The sequence below is a fragment of the Delphinus delphis genome, chromosome 19 (genome assembly GCF_949987515.2).
Source record: "Delphinus delphis chromosome 19, mDelDel1.2, whole genome shotgun sequence".
NCBI classification, from domain to species: Eukaryota; Metazoa; Chordata; class Mammalia; order Artiodactyla; family Delphinidae; genus Delphinus; species Delphinus delphis.
The window spans coordinates 21,574,302-21,593,186 of record NC_082701.1 but is presented as its reverse complement, the minus strand read 5'-3'; the positions used below and the strand labels follow the sequence as shown (position 1 = coordinate 21,593,186).

General features: G+C 37.9%; 2 protein-coding genes across 2 annotated transcripts in view; one reads left to right on the top strand and one right to left on the bottom strand.

Annotated features, from left to right (window-relative positions):
- FBXL20 (F-box and leucine rich repeat protein 20) overlaps positions 1-18,885 on the bottom strand; it is a 115,790-nt gene that overhangs the window by 66,756 nt on the left and 30,149 nt on the right. Inside the window, exon 2 of the mRNA XM_059996969.1 lies at positions 5,052-5,113. Coding sequence (XP_059852952.1) covers positions 5,052-5,113 — 62 coding nt within the window. The remainder of the gene's footprint in view (positions 1-5,051; positions 5,114-18,885) is intronic.
- LOC132414180 (small ribosomal subunit protein eS27-like) lies at positions 12,360-17,414 on the top strand. Its single transcript, XM_059996555.1, has one exon. The coding sequence runs from the start codon at positions 16,749-16,751 to the stop codon at positions 17,001-17,003; it is 255 nt and encodes an 84-aa protein (XP_059852538.1). The 5' UTR covers positions 12,360-16,748; the 3' UTR covers positions 17,004-17,414.

The following is an 18,885-nucleotide window of genomic DNA, read 5'->3' as shown; positions in this document are numbered from 1 at the left end:
GTACGTATTACATATTGCATGACAATTATGACCCAACACCCCAAGAGTTGAAAAATTAATGAAAAAAGTTTCAGATTCTTATAAGCAATGATAATCCTCATTCTGAAACTGCACTTTGTTTTATAGCCAAAAGGGCATGTGTGGGCTCAAGCAGTCTTACCACTCACACTATTATCACAGTTATCAATATCATCCTCAGAAGGAATCTTCGAGAAACAAAGATTCACTTTGCATTTCACTTTAATGAATGTAATGTAATTTCACTTTACATTAGCTCTTGGAAAACACATAAGAGTCTCTATCTTATAAACACTGACATTCATTTTTCAAGAGGTACTTCTAAATAAATGCATATGGTTCTTCTCTCAAAGGAAGTACTGTCAATCCTGCTAACTGAATTTCACATTATGCAAGCAGTGGATTCCAGCTTGCTAGAGCATTACTAATAAACTTTGTTTCAAAAAGGAAGGAGAAAAATTAGTAAGGTAAAGTAAGTTACAGTTAAGAAAAAATAAGAACACTTCCTTAATTCATTGGTAACTTGGTTGTGGCTCCGGGTTTGCAAGAAAATAGTACAGCCCTAGTAACACAACTTTTCTGCTTGTAGATTGATATATGGTGGATCAAATAATGTTAACATGTAACTTAAAATCTAATCAAACCAAATATTCTATGCTACTTATTAATCTGTATTTTTTAAAATAGCTAATACAGGGACTTCCCTGGTGGCACAGTGAATAAGACTCCATGCTCCCAATGCAGGGGGGCCCCGGTTCAATCCCTGGTCAAGGAACTAGATCCCACATGCATGCCACAACTAATGAGCAGGTGAGCCGCAACTAAGGAGCCCACGTGCTGCAACTAAGGAGCCCATGAGCCACAACTAAGACCCGGTGCAACCAAATAAATACATAGTTTTAAAAAGTCTTTATTGAATTTGTTACAATATTAAAAAAAATCAAATAAAATAGCTAATACACAGACATGGTATGAAATTCCAAACACACACACACACACACAAATTCAGAAGACATAAAAAGGCTGAACAATAAGTCATGATAGTAACAATATAATTCATAAAATAAAACAAATATCCATGAGTTTATACTGTTATAAATAACTGAATAAATAAGTAAATGTAACTGAAGTCTCTTCCTTACAGTAGAAGTCTAATTATTATTAATTAGAATAATAGAAATAGAATTTATATGCAGGAAGAATTATAGAAATATAAAACTTTGGCAAACGTAACAGTGGTAACTGTTTCAGGTAACAGCAATGAATGCTAAAATTAGTGGACAAAAATGAGTAACAACACATAGTCTTGTAACAACACATGTCTCCCCACAAGATAACACAGGTCTAACAACACATGTCTCCCCACAAGATATTTATCAAGGTATTCAAAGTTCTTAAGGAAATATTACATTCAACGAATTTCAAAAAATTACAAATGCCCTGGATAGAATTTATTAATAGTTACACTAAACTATTGTTATCTGTTTAGTGTAATTTCAAAGATACCACAAAAGCCTCTTTCCTATTTGGCTTAAATGGTTTAAACAAAAAGTTGACCCATTGCCTGAAAGAGAGCCTCAGCTAACCCATAGCTTCATGTAATGGTAAGAAAAAGCCACTGAGATTTAGGAGTTGTTTGTGGTAACAAAAACTGGTTGATACAGAAATTCCTCTTTATCCAATCTTCCCCAAAATACCACCTGTTTTGGCAACTATAGACCTTACAGCTCATCAACAGGTACTAGAGTAAAGTCAAAACAGCAACTAAATCAAAACCATAATGACATATCACCTCATTCCAGTCAGAATGGCAATTATCAAAAAGACAAGAAATAACAAGTGTTGGTGAGGATGTGGAGAAAAGAGAACCCTCATACACTGTTGGTGGGAATGTAAATTGGTATAGCCATTACTGAAAACAGTATGAGGTTCTTCAAAAAAGTAAAGATAGAACTACCGTATAATCCAGCAATTCTACTTCTGGGTATTTATCTGAAGGAAACAAAAACCCTAATTTGAGAAGATATCTGCATCCCCCATATTCGTTGCAGCATTATTTATAATAGTCAAGACATGGAAGCAACCTAAGTGTCCACTGGTGGATGAATGGATTAAAAAAATGTGAGATATGTGTGTGAATGTATATGTGTGTATATATATACGTATACATACACACAATGGAATATTATTCAGCTCTAAAAAAGAAAGAAATCTTGCCATATGCCACAACATGAATGAACCTTGAAGGCATTATGCTACATGAAGTAAGTCAGAGAGAGAAAGACACATACTATGATCCCATTTTATGTGGGATCTTAAAAACAACAAAAAAACAAAAAATGGAACTCATAGATACAGAGAACATACTGGTGGTTTCCAGAGGTGGGGGGTGGGTGAAATAGGTAAAGGTGGCCAAAAGTTACACATAACTTCCAGTTATTTATAAGTAAGTCCTCAGGATGTAACATACAGCTTTGTGACTATAGTTAATACTGTAACATATGTTTGGAAAGTTGCTAAGAGAGTAGATCTTAAAAGTTCTCATCACAAGAAAAAAAATTTTATAACTATGTGTGGTGATAGATATTTTTCTTTTCTTTTCATAAATTTTTGTTTATTTATTTATTTTTTTGGCTGCATTGGGTCTTCATTGCTGTGCGCAGGCTTTCTCTAGTTGCGGTGAGCGGGGGCGACTCTTCATCGCGGCGCACAGGCTTCTCATTGCGGTGGCTTCTCTTATTGCGGAGCATGGGCTTTAGGTGCATGGGCTTCAGTAGTTGTGGCATGCAGGCTCAGTAGCTGTGGCTCACGGGCTCTAGAGCGCAGGCTCCATAGTTGTGGCGCACGGGGTTAGCTACTCCACTGCATGTGGGATCTTCCTGGGCCAGGGCTTGAACCCGTGTCCCCTGCATTGGCAGGTGGATTCTTTTTTCTTTTTTTTTTTTTTTTTGCGGTACGCGGGCCTCTCCCTGTTGTGGCCTCTCCCCCTGTGGAGCACAGGGTCCAGACGCGCAGGCTCAACGGCCATGGCTCATGGGCCCAGCCGCTCCACGGCATGTGGGATCTTCCTGGACCGGGGCACGAACCCTTGTCCCCTGCATCGGCAGGCGGACTCTCAACCTCTGCGCCACCGGGGAAGCCCGGCAGGTGGATTCTTAATCACTGTGCCACCAGGGAAGTCCCTTTCTTTTTTTTTTAGATTTTTTTTTTTGATGTGGACCAATTTTAAAGTCATTATTGAATTTATTATAATGTTGCTTCTGTTTTATGTTTTGGTTTTTTTGGCCACGAGGCATGTGGGATCTTAGCTCCCCGACAGGGATCGAACCCACACCCCCTGCATTGGAAGGCGAAGTCTTAACCACTGGACTGCCAGGGAAGTCCTGTGGTGATGGATATTAACTAGATTTATTGTTGTGATCATTTTGCAATATATCTTTTTTTTTTCTTTTTTTTTGGCTGCACCACATGGCATACAGGATCTTAGTTGCCCGACCAGGGATCAAACCCGTGCCCCCTGCAGTAGAAGCATGGAGTCCTAACCACTGGACTGCCAGGGAAGCCCCCATTTTGCAATATATACAAATATTGAATCATTACGTTGTATACCTGAAACTAATAGATTATACGTCAATTTATATCTCAAAAAGGAAGGAAGGAGGGGAAGGGAGGGGAAAAGAGAAAGAAACAGTGACTAAAGCTAGAAATGGCCAGGGCAGGCAATGCAGTGTAAAAAATTACAGAAAATGTTATCTGTGTTACTCTTATCTCCTGCCTGGATTTCTTTAAAAGTTTTCTTGTTGCTTTCCATTCCAATCCCCCAATCTGGTTGGAACATAGTACCCAGACTAATTCTTTAAAAATATACACCAGATCATGTTATTCCCCTGCCATATCATGAGAGGTCTTGTAGGCCACAGTAAGGAATTTGAGTTTCATGGCAAAAACAGAAAAACTCTAATAAAATATAAAAATATAACCACAACAGGATGCAGCCAGTTACCAAAGAGTCAAATAACTTCCATATATCTTTCTGAGTCTCAAGGTAAACTACTGCAGTACAAAATAATGCTTAATATTGAAAATAAGTGTGTCTTAGTCTTAGTGTACTCAGTTTATGGTAACAGTGAAGAACATAACCTGTTTTAAAAATATCTTTCTTTAAGATGGCTAAAATTTCGCTGAAATTTGAGGGATACCCAAGATATTCAGGATACATTTTTCCAATGGTTCTGGGTAGTCTAGGAGGTTCTTTACACTATAGTCAACCAGCACATATGTATGTTTTGCTTTCACAGAAAACATTCATTCCAAGTTCAATTCAGTTCCTTTTTCTTAGCATCTTCAAAGTGTAAGTCCTACGTAAAGATTTATAGGATTTTGTCCCTGCTTCCATGGATCTTGCAATCTAGTGGAGGACTCAGCATGCAAATACTTAGGAATGCCAGGAATACTCTTTACCAGCACTAGTGCAGAATTTTTCACCCTGAAGCAGGGACTGGGCTGGTTATGGGCTAGACTGCAGTAGCAGCTATGAGCAAGAAAAAAATGTCCCGAGCACAGTATCTTGTTAACTTCTAACATTTGCAAAGAGAATGTGCCTTTCTCAGTCATGATATTCTACAAAAGTGAACAAAGAATGGTATGATTATGTGCCCAAATAATGGGCACTGAAAATAACTTCCCTGGATGCCTGTTTCTTTCCAGGTGATTCCTAAGTCAGAGGTATATAAATTGGGAGCTGTGTGTTTTATGTTACAAGTGATCCCAAATGTAGTTTCTACACATTAAAAATAAGGATGGTAAAATCATAAGTCTAACAGAGCAAAGTGTCAAATAACTTGTCTTTTTAATTTTTAAAAGGCTATAACCCCTAGAATAAGATTGTTTAACAAAAGAATCAATAAATTTTAAAATCTACATAATCCAGATCCTATACATATATGAAAATTAGCAACAAGTCTAAAATTTTTTTAAACAGGCAAATATGATACACACACACACACACAAAAACAGCATAAAGTTAGACTTACCGTAATAGGAGTTCTTTGGGAAGTTTTTTATTAATTACAGCTTCATCACTATTTGAGAACATCTGCAAAAACAAAATCATTGTGTCAAGTGTCACTTAACATTTTATTATGTTCAACTCAACAGTTTAGAGGTAATCCTCTTAGGAGAGAGGTGAATAAGTACAGTGGGTGTTATAAGCCAAAGTCATATTTTCAGAAACTCTTTAGGCTAAAAAATGTCTGAGACATTTAATTTGTTCCCTGTCTTTAGAAAAAAATGAACTAATAGCAGTCAGAAGGATGACATTATGTGCCAGATGCTATTTTAAGTGTATTTTATGTATTAGTGTACTGAATCTTCATACTACCCTTAATCTTCATTGTACATATAAGGAAACTGAGTTACAAAAGGTTTATTTGCATATCAGTACAGAGTGACCATTTAAAAATGCCATTAAGGTAAGGTTATTCTCCAAATCTAACTCACATTTATTTGTTCACAGAGATGTTCAGAAACCTAGGATAGGAAATGTTCTCTTTCAAGTTTTATATATCATGCAGAAGAGTAATAATGCCTCATAACCACCACCACATGCATTCTGGATGAATGCAGGATCATTTAACAAATTAATGAAATCACTCACAATGGGTACTTTTAACAGAGCCGTCTAGTAAGCTACATAAAAAAACCAAATATCTATATATCCAATAAAAAGCAACTAAAAACAATACACATGTCACTGAAGCTGAGAGGAATATGTTCAGTCCCTGCTATTAGGTATTACATAGATGCCTCTTGACTTCATACAATGAACATTTACTGAACACCCTGTGTTAGGCACTTTTCTAGGCAATGAAATACAAAAACAGTAAGATGTTATCTCTGTACTTAAGGAGCCCCTGCTCTACAATGAAGAACACAGAAATAAGCAAATACTAATTTTGGACTGGCATCAAGGAGATAAGCTAGAAATATATTAAAATTATAGTTCAAGTAAAAGATGATGCAGGTAAGATTACAGGGGTGGTGGAAGTGGAAAATAAAAAAAGTAGACAAAAGGATTTTTAAAGAAGCTACAGGACTTGCTGATGGAAAGTTGGATCATCTACCAAGTTTCAGTGCAACAAACACACTATGTTAAAATAAAAGTAATGCTGCCTGACAATTACATGTTTTTGGAAATTGCCTGACATCAAAGAATAATCTGCTTCCCTAAATTCTCTACCCATTAATGGAAGGTATTAAGAAAAAATCATATCCCTTTTCTGTAAGGCAGACTTTCAAAATGAAGCCATCACATTTCCTCCTAAACAAGTTCTCAAATTCCACGGTTTCTAAGACTCTACACCATTAAGATCATTCTTCTTCAGGTACACTTATAGGAAAGAATGCATGAAGTAGTTATAAAGTATACCCTGAATAATCTAGGGTTGATGACATAAATAACAATGTTATTTGTTGATAACATTATAACATTATGTTATTTATGATGACATAAATAACATTAGCAAAGACAGCTAATGTATCCAAAATTGAGACCTGCCTGGGGGACTTCTTAGCACACAACATATATCTTAAGCTTGAGATCTTGGGGAAAAATCACGTTAGTAAGTATAAAACAATATCACTAAGCTAAGCACCCAATATACTAGACTATGCCCAACTCAAATCCACAAAATATAAAAGATAATCATTTTTATACTAGAAATACTAAGCTCTTTATCTTGTATATTCAAAGTATTTAATTGAATGCTACGTACCTCACCCACCAAGGCACTTTGTTCACTTGAATATACAGGGTAATTAAATTGATAAAAAATATAAATCTGTTATGTGTTGTTCACATGATTTGTGCAATTCTAGATACAAAAAGGAACAAAAATCACATCCAGGGGCTTCCCTGGTGGTGCAGTGGTTAAGAATCCGCCTGCCAATGCAGGAGATATGGGTTCGAGCCCTGGTCCGGGAAGATCCCACATGCCGCAGAGCAAATAAGCCCATGCACCACCAACTACTGAGCCCACGTGCCACAACTACTGAAGCCCACATGCCTACAGCCCCTGTTCCGCAACGAGAAGCCACTGCAATGAGAAGCCTGCGCACCGCAACGAAGAGTAGCCCCCACTCACCACAACTAGAGAAAGCCCACGCACAGCAACAAAGACCCATCTCAGCCAAAAATAAATAAATAAATTTATTTATTTATTAAAAAAAAAAGTCACACCCAGCAGCAATTTCTTCCCCTAAGTCACTCTAAATAGACCAAATGTTGTCTCTGTAAGAACACGAGGTATATGAAAAGAGAAAAGAAAAAAAGGAATAGACAGTGTCCTGGGAGTATCTGGGAAACATCATGTGTATAGGATATCTGTCCAGGCTTATATTTCCCTCCAATTCCTTCTGCACATATGTATCCTACTCCAAGTCTGCAAGAAAAAGATCAGTGGTTCACAAACCATGGTCACCTGACTAACAGCATCAGCATCAAACAGAACCTTGTTAGAAATGCAAATTCTTGGGCTGTACTCCAGACCTATAGCATCAGAAACAGGATGCCAGGGGTGGTGGAGGGAAAGACGGGCAATTTGTAGTTTAACAAGCCCTCCAGGTTATACTGATGCTTCCTAAAGTTTGAGAACCAATGGAACAGATAAAATAGATTGAGAATCTCAGGACTTAAGAAATTACAGTTATAACACATAATCAGAATATTTTATTATTTGAAGTAACATAGCAATGGAGCTTAGAAAATAATCCTAGAGGTAGACACACATTAATTTTAGATGTTTTCTAGGAAAACCAAATGGTTTCTGCTCCAGTTCACGGTATTGGGTTTTTTTGTTTGTTTGTTTAATTTTTTGGCTACATTGGGTCTTTGTTGCTGCGCATGGGCTTTTCTCTTGTTGTGACGAGTGGGGGCTACCCTTCATTGCGGTGCATGGCCTTCTCACTGCGGTGTCTTCTCTTGTTGCGGAGCAAGGGCTCTGGGTGTGCAGGCTTCAGTAGTTGTAGCACGTGGGCTCAGTACTTGTGGCACACAGGCTTAGTTGCTCCAGGGCATGTGGGATCTTCCTGGACCAGGGGTTGAACCTGTGTCCCCTGCACTGGCAGGCGGATTCTTAACCACTGTGCCACCAAGGAAGTCCCCATGGTATTGTTTGTAAAATAAATGTTTCACAGAAGCAATAGAACACATGTTTTAGATATCTTACTATTTCAGCTGAATCCAAACTCTAGGTTTCTCATACAAAATATAAAGGGTGTCAAATCCAATTATATCAAGGATATAATGAATTATAACAAATTTGTGAAGGTTTTAGATATAATCGTAGAGAAAGTCACTGTTCAAACATTTGACATTCTTAGGTTATCTGGTTTCATATTAATGTGTGGATAGATTATTATATATTTTAATAATCTATCCACAAAAAATTACAAGGATATTGTGGGGGGGAACATGAGAACAACTACATTGTTCTCTCTTGATTATTTCTTTCAAGGTAGGACATCATCCCCTAAACAAACAAAAACAGACACTGAAACAGCCCCCCTGTCTTACAGGGATAGGACATTCTTAAATATTCAGGTTTTTAAAAAACTAAGTGATTTGTTTTGTCATACATTAGCATTTATTGTTGTTTTGTATAAAACTGTAATCGTTTTTCTATAAATAACCTAGCTGAGAAATATAACTGTGAAACCACTTGTTGCAAACTGTAATTACAACATAGAGTTCCTGAAGAGTAAGAAGCATTTTTTTTTTGGCTATTATTTTAGCCTTTCTGATCAGTTTTTAAATCTTTGGCACATTCTGGGTATTAGTTTACTAACATAGTAAACTTAAATGCTTAGCACACAAAAAAGACACAGGAAACCAATTCAAGAGGCTTTAAATACAGGATCTGGGTGGGAAATGCAGATGGGTTGAACAAAGGAAACAGGAAAAGAAATACTTTCGCAACAGTGACCCCTGCTGATTAAAGTATAGCTACCAACTCCAAAAACGGAAATTAAAAGGTCTGACCTATGTTATTCAAGCATTATGGAAGAAATACAAAAGTTAATATATGTATTTTGGCAATAGAATACTAGTATCCCCTCATATCCTCTCTACTCATCTAGAGTAACAGAATTCCCAATGTTTAGCTAGCACATGGCTGTGTGGAAAGAAGACTTTATTTCTCATTACGTTCTGGCCAATGGAATGTAAGAAAAAGTGATGTGTGTGGTATCAGGAGGATCCTTAATGAGAGAGAGTGTGCCCTTTCTTTACTCCTTCCTCTAGGATGATGTGTCCATTACATCAGAGTGTAAACTCTGAGAGGAAAGGGGCCTTGTCTGTTTAGTTCAACCCAGTATAGTCGGTAAGCAACACAATGCCTAGAAATTCCTCAACCAATGAATGTCATTTTTACTAAATAGATCAGGAAATACTTTTTGACTGTAAATTCCCAGCAGGTGTCCATGGTTTTTTCACTTTGTATCTCAGGAGGGGAGGGAAGAGGAGGGGAGGGGAGGAAGAAAGAAATTTAATAAACTGAATGTTACTCTAAATTCAGCAAATAACATGCAAATGACATCAACACAGCAACAGACTGACTACATTACAAAAATAACGATTAAAATACCTGAGGAAAAAAGTTTGAAGATTCAACTTATGGCCCATTTATTTCAAGGGATATGATACATTTCTTGTTTAAAAAAAAAAAAGTTGTAATAATTCCTAAGTTTTCACCATCACGGGATTTCATCTGTATACAGCAATTTTAGCAGCTTTATTATGGCATAATGCAAATATCGTAAAATTCACTGGTTTTAATTATACGCTTCAATAATTTTTAGTAAATTTATAAAGCTGTGTAACCATCACTACGATTCAGTTTTGATGAATTTCCATCATCCCAAAAATATCCTTTATGCCCATTTATAATCAATCCCTGTGCTGATCCCCAACCTCAAGCAACCACTTATCTGCTTTCTGTCTCTGTAGATTTTCCCTTCTGGGCATTAAAAAAAAATGGAATCATAAAATATGTCATCTTTTGCATCTTTTTTTATTCTGCATGTTTTTGTTTTGTTTTGTTTTGTTTTTTGCGGTATGCGGGCCTCTCACTGCTGTGGCCTCTCCCGTTGCGGAGCACAGGCTCCGGACGCGCAGGCTCAGCGGCCATGGCTCACGGGCCCAGCCGCTCCGCGGCATGTGGGATCTTCCCGGACCGGGGCACGAACCCGTGTCCCCTGCATCGGCAGGCGGACTCTCAACCACTGAGCCACCAGGGAAGCCCTCTGCATGTTTTTAAGTTCACCTATGTTATAGCATGTACCAGTTGTTCATTCTATTTTATTGTTGAATAGTATTCCAGTGTATGGAATTCTATATTTTGTTTATTCATTCCTAGCAGACAGACATTTGGATTGTTACAATTTTTTTTACTATTATGAATAATGTTGCTATGATCATTCTCATACAAGTCTTTGGGTTGAAATATGTTCTCATTTCTCTTGGATAAATTCTAAGGTGGATATTTTCTGGGTTGTATCATATGGTTAAGTGTTTTTTGGTTTTTTTTAAAATAAATTTATTTATTTATTTATGGCTGCGTTGGGTCTTCGTTGCTGCGCATGGGCTTTCTCTAGTTGCGGCGAGTGGGGGCTACTCTTCATTGTGGCGCGCGGGTTTCTCATTGCAGTGGCTTCTCTTGTTGTGGGGCATGGGCTCTACGTATGTGAGCTTCAGTAGTTGCGGCACGTGGGCTCAGTAGTTGTGGCTCGCGGGCTCTAGAGCTCAGGCTCAGTAGTTGTGGCACACGAGCTTAGTTGCTCCGCGGCATGTGGGATCTTCCCGGACCAGGGCTCGAACCCGTATCCCCTGCATTGGCAGGCGGATTCTTAACCACTGCGCCACCAGGGAAGTCCTATGGTTAAGTTTATTTAAAACTTTTAAATTGTTTTCCAGAGTAGCTGCACCATTTTACATTCCCACCAGCAATGTACGAGGTTTCCAGTCTGTCCCCATCTTACCGTTCCTTGTTGTTGCCTTTTTTATTTCAGTCAGTCTAATGGGGTGGTATCTCATTGTGGTTTCAATTTGCACTTCCCTAATTACTAATGCTGTTGAGCATCTTTTCATGTGCTTTTCAGCCATTCAGAAGACTTCTCTGGTGAAATGTGTATTCAAATCATTTTCCCTTTTGAGTTGTTTATCTTCTTACTATTGAGATTTAGGGGCTCCTTATATATTTTGAATACACATTCATTATCTACTCTATGACTTGCAAATAGTTTCTCCCATTCTGTGTGTCATCACTTCTATTTCTTAATGGTGTCTTTTGAAGAACAAGTATTTTTAATTTTGATATAGTCCAATTTATCCTTTTTTAACACATCATGCTTCTAAATATCATACATGTGAACTCTGCCTAACGAAAGGTTATACAATTGTCTTTTAATTCAGAAACTTTTAAAGCCATACCTAGCTGACTCTCTTGACTAGACATAATGGCCTCTAAGAAGCTAAAGGGAACTTATGCCACAGCGGATAGACACAACCAAAGTCAGGAGAGGACTGTCTTTAAAGAGTTATAATGATGTAGCTTTTGGGACATGGAATAACACAAACCAGATTCACAGAAAATTTCAGAAATTTTAAAGGAAGTTGTACCTGCTGGGTACAACAAGGGACAGAAACTATTTAAAATGAAAAAAGGCCACTGGGTTCCCAACTTTCTATAGGGAGGAAGTACCCTGAGAAAGCTACTTAGCTTCATAAGGTATTTCTTATGTAAAAGGAGAGACCTCTCAGAAAGCAGTGTTAAGAGCTCATAATGCAGTACCAAGAATCACAGAGAACAACGGATTAGGGAACCATTCCCAGGAAGCAGAAATGGGCCCCAATCAAGGCACGTTTCCTGCTTCTGGGTTACCAAAAGTAGGGTCCAGCTGCTTGCTGCTCGAAAGCCAATACTTGAGAGGCAAGGTTGGTGGAAAGTAAAATTTGCTTTATTTCAGAGGCCGGCAACGAGGGGAGAGGGTGGACTCATGCCCAAAGGCCAACTCCCCACTGACAATCAGTGGGCAAGAGCTTTTAAAGGGGAGTTTCAGGTGTGTATAGGCGGAGGTAGGGGGCTACATGCAGGAACCAAATAGTCAGCTCTGACAGTCATCTTGAAATTGGTCATGCGGTGGTCTGATCAGCGTCATCCTGATTTTAAGTACAGTTAATCTTCAGTTCCAGGGTCGGTTTGTTCCCATTTCCTTGAGAACAGTTCTCAGAATTATGGCAGCTCATGCCATGGCTACAGTCTGGTCATCATGTAGTAAACTTCTTCCACCTGGTGGGGGTTGCAATATCTACAAAACAGCTCAAAGGACAGAATATTACCTACAGCCCATGAGAAGGAACTAAAGGTCCTTGAATTTGTTTAATAACTGAACTATCAATATTTGGTCTTTTTGACTGTTTTCCTTTGCTTCTGCATTTTCTCAATTCTCTGATTAAACTCTTTAGCTAAAGTTTTTCTACAGACAAAAGGAGGCAGAGGACATGGTGGAGAAGGACCATAGGGTCCTGTTCCATTTCACCTGGAGTAGGTGACCTGACAATGCGTCTGCTATATTTCAGAATTGATATATGCTATATTTCAGAATCGATATATGCTATATGCCTCCTGTTACTTCCCCTTTTTAGGGTGAATGTATATTGCCGTTATTCTATCTCTGTGAATAACGGTATATGTTGAGTGTATGGGGCAGATAACTTTTCTTTTTAGTTCATAGGTCTCTGGATCAAGAGGAACTGCAGGTGAGGACCCTCATCTACCTCTAAATCAGATGCAGATAACAAGTTACAGGTTTTCACCATTATTTATTTGTGTATTTATACAGGTTGTTTTTGGATATAAGACTTTCAGATGTCTTGGGAGGGAATGATTTGCATGAGACAAGAATGCGAACCATTGGAGCCAGAGGGCAGACCATGGTAGAACCTTATAATAAGGGCTTCTGAAGAATCTTATCTCCTTGCTACAATACCCTTTTGCAGTGGGCTTTTGCTGCACCTCCCTTCAATAGTGGGGGTCTGTTTTCCCACCCTTTGCATTTGAGTTCATATGATGACTTGATCTGACCAAAAGAATGTGGTGAAAATAACACTGCAATTTCCAAGCTAAGCCTTAACCAAAACTTTACCTTCTTCAAACATTCCTGCCACCATGTAAGAAAGCCCAGGCTAAACTTGTGAATGATGACAGGCCTTGTGGAAAAAGAGTACCAGCTGACAGTGACACCAAGGTCTCAGACTGTAAATGAGGCCATCTTAGACACTCAAGTCCCAGTCAAGCCACCAGAGGACTGCAGCCTCACGGGCAACCTTTTTGGGTGACTAGAAGAAGTGCCAGACTGAATAACTGTTTCAAGCCACTAGGTTTTAGAGCAGTTGTTAGACAGCAAAAGCTATGAAAACATTCTACATTTTAAAAGTTCATGACTTGTGATCTAAATTTCATAGATTTGAATAAAATTTGAGACATACTGAAGCAGCCCAACACAGGTAAAATCTTTGGTGGGAAGAAAATTTCTGAGAGAGATTAAGAATGAACCATCATAAAGAAATCCAGAGTTGAAGCTGCAGAGATTTTTTTAAAACGATTTTTTCCTATAAGTAGTTTTTACTGATTATGCCATTCCCTCACTCAACCAACACCAGATGTTTTTCCAACTGATTTCTCGCCAAAATCTAAGAGGAAAACATTTTTGTATGCCTAAATAAACCTAAAACAAAGTAAGTTTGTAATTCCTCCACCCAACATCTTGTCCCTAGTAGAAATATAATTGCTTTTTAGAAGCAAACTGCTGTCAGTGCATTACCATATCATGACTAAATTTATCTTAAGAAAGAAATCCCTAGATAAAAACACCAAGGAAGGGATACATTTAGAAAACAGATACATTACTTAATAGATCAAACTTTCTGCTATGGACACTTTCTAATATCTGAGTCAATATTACAAGCTTTCTTTTATCCTGACTTCTGTTTCTTTAACCGAAATCAATATCCACTACCAATTCATTGCTCTCAGTCTAAAATAAGTATACACTTTTATTCTGTTTTCTGTTGAGAATTTCTTCCACTTAATCAGTATTAACTATCCACAGCAACATTCCAGAGCACCAACGACTCCATGAACTTCGATGAACTACTGGATATGACTGGAACTCATTTTGGGTACTGCTCAATCCTGGAAATCTTCCATGCCCTACTGAAAACTTCTTTTGAAGTTATGAAGTGAAAGGAAAGAATTTTAAAGTCAAGGTGGCAATATAATTATATGTCCTCCCCTTTTCTCCTCCACTTACCCCAGCTCCACCACACTATATACACACAAAAGAACTACTAGTAGATACAACAAGGCCATGATGGGATCTGACTCAGGATTAGCAAGCATTTAACTGAATCTCATATTCCAAAATGCCAGAGCGGGTGGTAAATCAGAGGAAAGTAGGGTTTGACTTCCTCATGTACAAATTCTAGTCGATGTGCCAGAAACTGAAAACTGGCAGAATCTGTGGAATTTTCCAAGACATATGTCAGATAGTAATTTTACAACTCACTCACAAACACACATTCTAAATCATCTTACTGCTATGGAAATATTTCCAAAGCAATGGTATTTTAATACAGCCATGCTACTTATTTGTAGAAAAAGCATTCCCCTGTTTTAGATAATGTAAGAAACAAAGTACACAGTACCCTAGATACCCTAACTGCATGCCAGAAATTATATTTTAGATTTAAAAGGAACCAAAAGAAACAATATGTTAAATCAGAACAAAGATTCTTTAAAAAGGAAGGGAAGATATAACTTTGTAAGAAAGTCATTAAGGAAAAGTGATACCAAATTAACAAAGGAAATCTATTAGACTTCCTAGGCCATGATATGAATAAGACAGTGGTGCTATTATGAACAAGATAGCTAAACAAAGGATGCATGATATAGCTAAATATTTGGCTGTTATTAATTGATATATATATATCTAGAAAGAGGTCTCTATAATATACCATATAACTTAACTGAATTTTTATATAAAAATTCAACCAAGACAAAAGGACATTGGAAAAACAGTAGGGTCCGCCCTACCCCTATACCCTATCGAATCTTCTAGGGGGTTCTTTTGATATTTACCTCTGTTTTTCTAAATATGCTTGATTTATCAAATTTAGATATTACCTATCGACATCAACCTCTACCTCTAGCCTCCATACCCTATGTAATTTTATGACAATCTTTGTTTAAATAAAGAGTGAGTGTGAATGTAATACTGGACAGATACTACTGAGTGCTGAGCCAGCAGAACAATAGGACCATGTACTCTTTGTCCCTACAAATTAACGACAACCTCATTTTTCCTACTTTCTATATATTTTTAACTTTTCCTCAAATGCTCCAGCATCTGTCACGTCTATCAATATTTTCCATATGCTCAAACACACCAGATATTGCTTTTTCCCAGAGCCATAACTTCCCAGAACCCTTTGGTCTTTCTTCTGCTTCCCTCTGTGGGGGGACTCTCTAGACTAGGTACAGAGCTGTCACCTTGGGCTCTCCCCTGGCTCTTCTCTTTGACTGAATTCTGAGTCTTGGACCCGATTTCTTTTCCCTTGCTATTTAAGAGTACATTCACTAGTAACTTACGGGGGAAAAAAGGCTCATGAGAACTGAAATCCTGGTCACTTGCACGTCTAAAAATATCTTTATCCTAGACTCACATTTGATTGATAATATGACTGAATAAAATTATAGGTTGGAAATCCTTTCCACTGAAGATATCTGAAGATACTGCTTAATGCATTCTGTCTTCCTATGTTACTACTGTGATATGTAATGCTATTCTGATTAGTCCTTTGAATGTAACCTCTAGCTACTCTTGCTGGAAGCTTTTAGTACAGCCTCTGTATCCCCAGTTTACTGAAATTTCATAATCAGTCCTCTTGGTCTGTGTCTTTTTTATTATTCTATCAGATCTTTCAACTTGCAAATCTATGATTCAGTTTGGAAAATGCTTTGGAAATCTGTTGGTATCATCTCCCACTATTTTCTCTGTCCTCTCTTGCTCAAATTCCTATTAGTCAAATATTGGACCTTCTGGTCTATCTTTAATTTTTTGAATTATTTGTCTCCTATTTTCCTCATTTAATATTTTCTTTCTAATTCCTAGGAAATTGCTTCAACTTTACTTCCAATCTTTAATTTTTTTGGGGGGGGGTATCATTTTTTATTTCCAAGAGTTATTTCTTATTTATTGAAAGAGTTTCAAAAGAGCATTCTGTTTTTTGAAGATGCAACATTTCATTTCTTAGAGATTAATACCTCTTCCCCTCTGCCCTACCCGCAGTTTTTTCCTCTCTGCTCTCTACCTTGTTTCTTTTATGTGTTTGTCTGGCCTCTCATTTTGGAGGCTTTCCTCAACTATCAGGTTATCCTTGGCTGTCCACTCCTTTTCATGGCATTAAGAAGCTATTGTAAGTTCACTGTTTGGCTCCATATCCCTATCCTTTTCATACATCTGATATTCCTGGATCCAGAACCCTCAGCCTCCATTTTCTTGAAGAAAAAAATGCCCAGTTTCCTAGAGGGGGAAGAAGTAGTTTACATAGGATTCAACCACTTAATTTAAGATTTCTTCAGCCTTTCCGACGGTGACGACCTCTCCATGAGAACATGCCTCTCCCAAAGGATCTCCTTCGTTACTCTCCAGAAGAGGAGAAGAGGAAACACAAGAAGAAGAGCCTGGTGCAGTGCCCTAATTCCTATTTCATGGATGTGAAATGCTCAGGATGCTATAAAACCACCACTGTCTTTGGCCATGCACAAACAGTAGTTCTGTGTGTTGGCTGCTCTACTGTCCTCTGCCAGCCCACAGGAGGAAAGGCAAGGCTTACCGAAGGATGCTCCTTCAGACGGAAGCAGCACTAAAAGCCCCCAGAATCAAGATGAACGGGAAACCATCGCAATAAACACATTTTGGATTAAAAAAAAAGACTTTCTTCAACCAGTACCTACTTTTAATCTCAAGCCTCATTCTTATATTTTCACTTTTTACTACCAAGTGTTGAGTCTTTTTGGAGGTTTTGTAAACTTGCTTGCTAGTCTCTGCAGACAACCCAGAGTGTACCTCCCTCTACTTGGCTAAATTATTTAACACTTTTCTACTAATTTTTTTATCTTCTAAAATTTTTTTTGTCATTCTTGTGCCTGTGATCTTATACTCCTTTTTATTCTTTTATTATAATGTTAGTGCTATTTGAAAAGAAAGGAAATAAATGTATTAAAGTCAAACTCCCATGTTTAGCCAAAATACCCATGCAATAGTTTTAGATATCTTGAATAAAGTCATAAGCATATTTACTAAACTTCTGGATACCATGAAACTCATTAGGATAAATAATAACCTAGGATAACAGAATCAGGGTTCAACATGGTTTTAAAAGGACTGTATCAAGAGGAAACTAGGGACCTCCCTGGTGGCGCAGTGGTTAAGAATCCGCCTGCCAATGCAGGGGACATGGGTTCGAGCCCTGGTCCGGGAAGATCCCACATGCCACGGAGCAACTAAGCCTGTGTGCCACAACTACTGAGTCTGCACTCTAGAGCCTGCAAGCAACAACTACTGAAGCCCATGCACCTAGAGCCCGTGCTCCGCAACAAGAGAAGCCACCGCAATGAGAATCACGTGCACCACAATGAAGAGTAGCCCTCGCTCGCCGCAACTAGAGAAAGCCCGCGCACAGCAACGAAGACCCAACACAGCCAAAAATGAATAAATAAATTAATTAATTTTAAAAAATGAGGAAACTAAACGGTAAATTTTTTTTAAATCTCTCACTAAAATTAAGCAATTACCAGTTATATAAATATGAAACTAGAAACCTAGTTTCACAAAAAACAGGGAGTTTTAGTTTATCATGAGTTACTTATGTGACTTCCTGTAACAAATTTTAAAAGAAAAGAAAAACTGTATCTTAGGATACACTAATGGAAAGCAGACCAGACCAAGGGACAAAACTACTGTATATTCTGAGTGGTTGTCAATAACTCTAACGTCACATTTGAGAAAGGAAATCAACTAAATATCATTTAGAAAATGGATCCCAGGATACTGAGAGGTTCTAAAGCTAAGTTTTGTGGAAGATGGTAAAGATAAGAGGAATACTCAAAATGTTCAATGGAAGAACATTATAGCTGCTATTGAAGAGCTGAAGAATTGTCCTTTACAATCAAGTAGCTCTATACTGTTCAAGATAACCAACCTAGGAGAAGCGGAGACAATGTGTTTAAGACAGATTTGGCTTAAATAACTGTGTAAAGCTGTGAGCTCTCCCCATTACTGGTCAGCCAGTCTCTCCAATATCAGCGATGTCATAGAGTAGATTGTTCCATTGAAGGAGCTTTAACTAGATGACATTAAGCCTGGTTCCACTAAAGGAAGACAGAAATAAAGAAACCAAGAGTCAAAGAAGGTCATTGTATAATGATAAAGGGGGTCAATTCATCAAGAAGATACAACAAGTGTAAATATTTATGCACCCAACACTGGAGCACCTAAATATATAAAGCAAATATAACAACTAAAAGGAGAAACGAACAGCAATACAACAGTAGCAGGGGATTTTAACACCTCACTCTCAATAACAGATCTTCCAGAGAATTAATAAGCAAACAGAAGATTTTAACAACATCACAGACTAAATGATCTAATAAACATACACAGAACAGTCCATCCAGTGGCAGCAAAATACACATTCTTCTCAAGCATACACAGAACATTCTCCGAGACAGAACATATGTTAGGCCACAA

Coding starts and splice junctions, on each gene's coding strand:
- LOC132414180 (XM_059996555.1), top strand. CDS start 16,749: ATGCCTCTCCCAAAGGATCTCCTTCGTTACTCTCCAGAAGAGGAGAAG.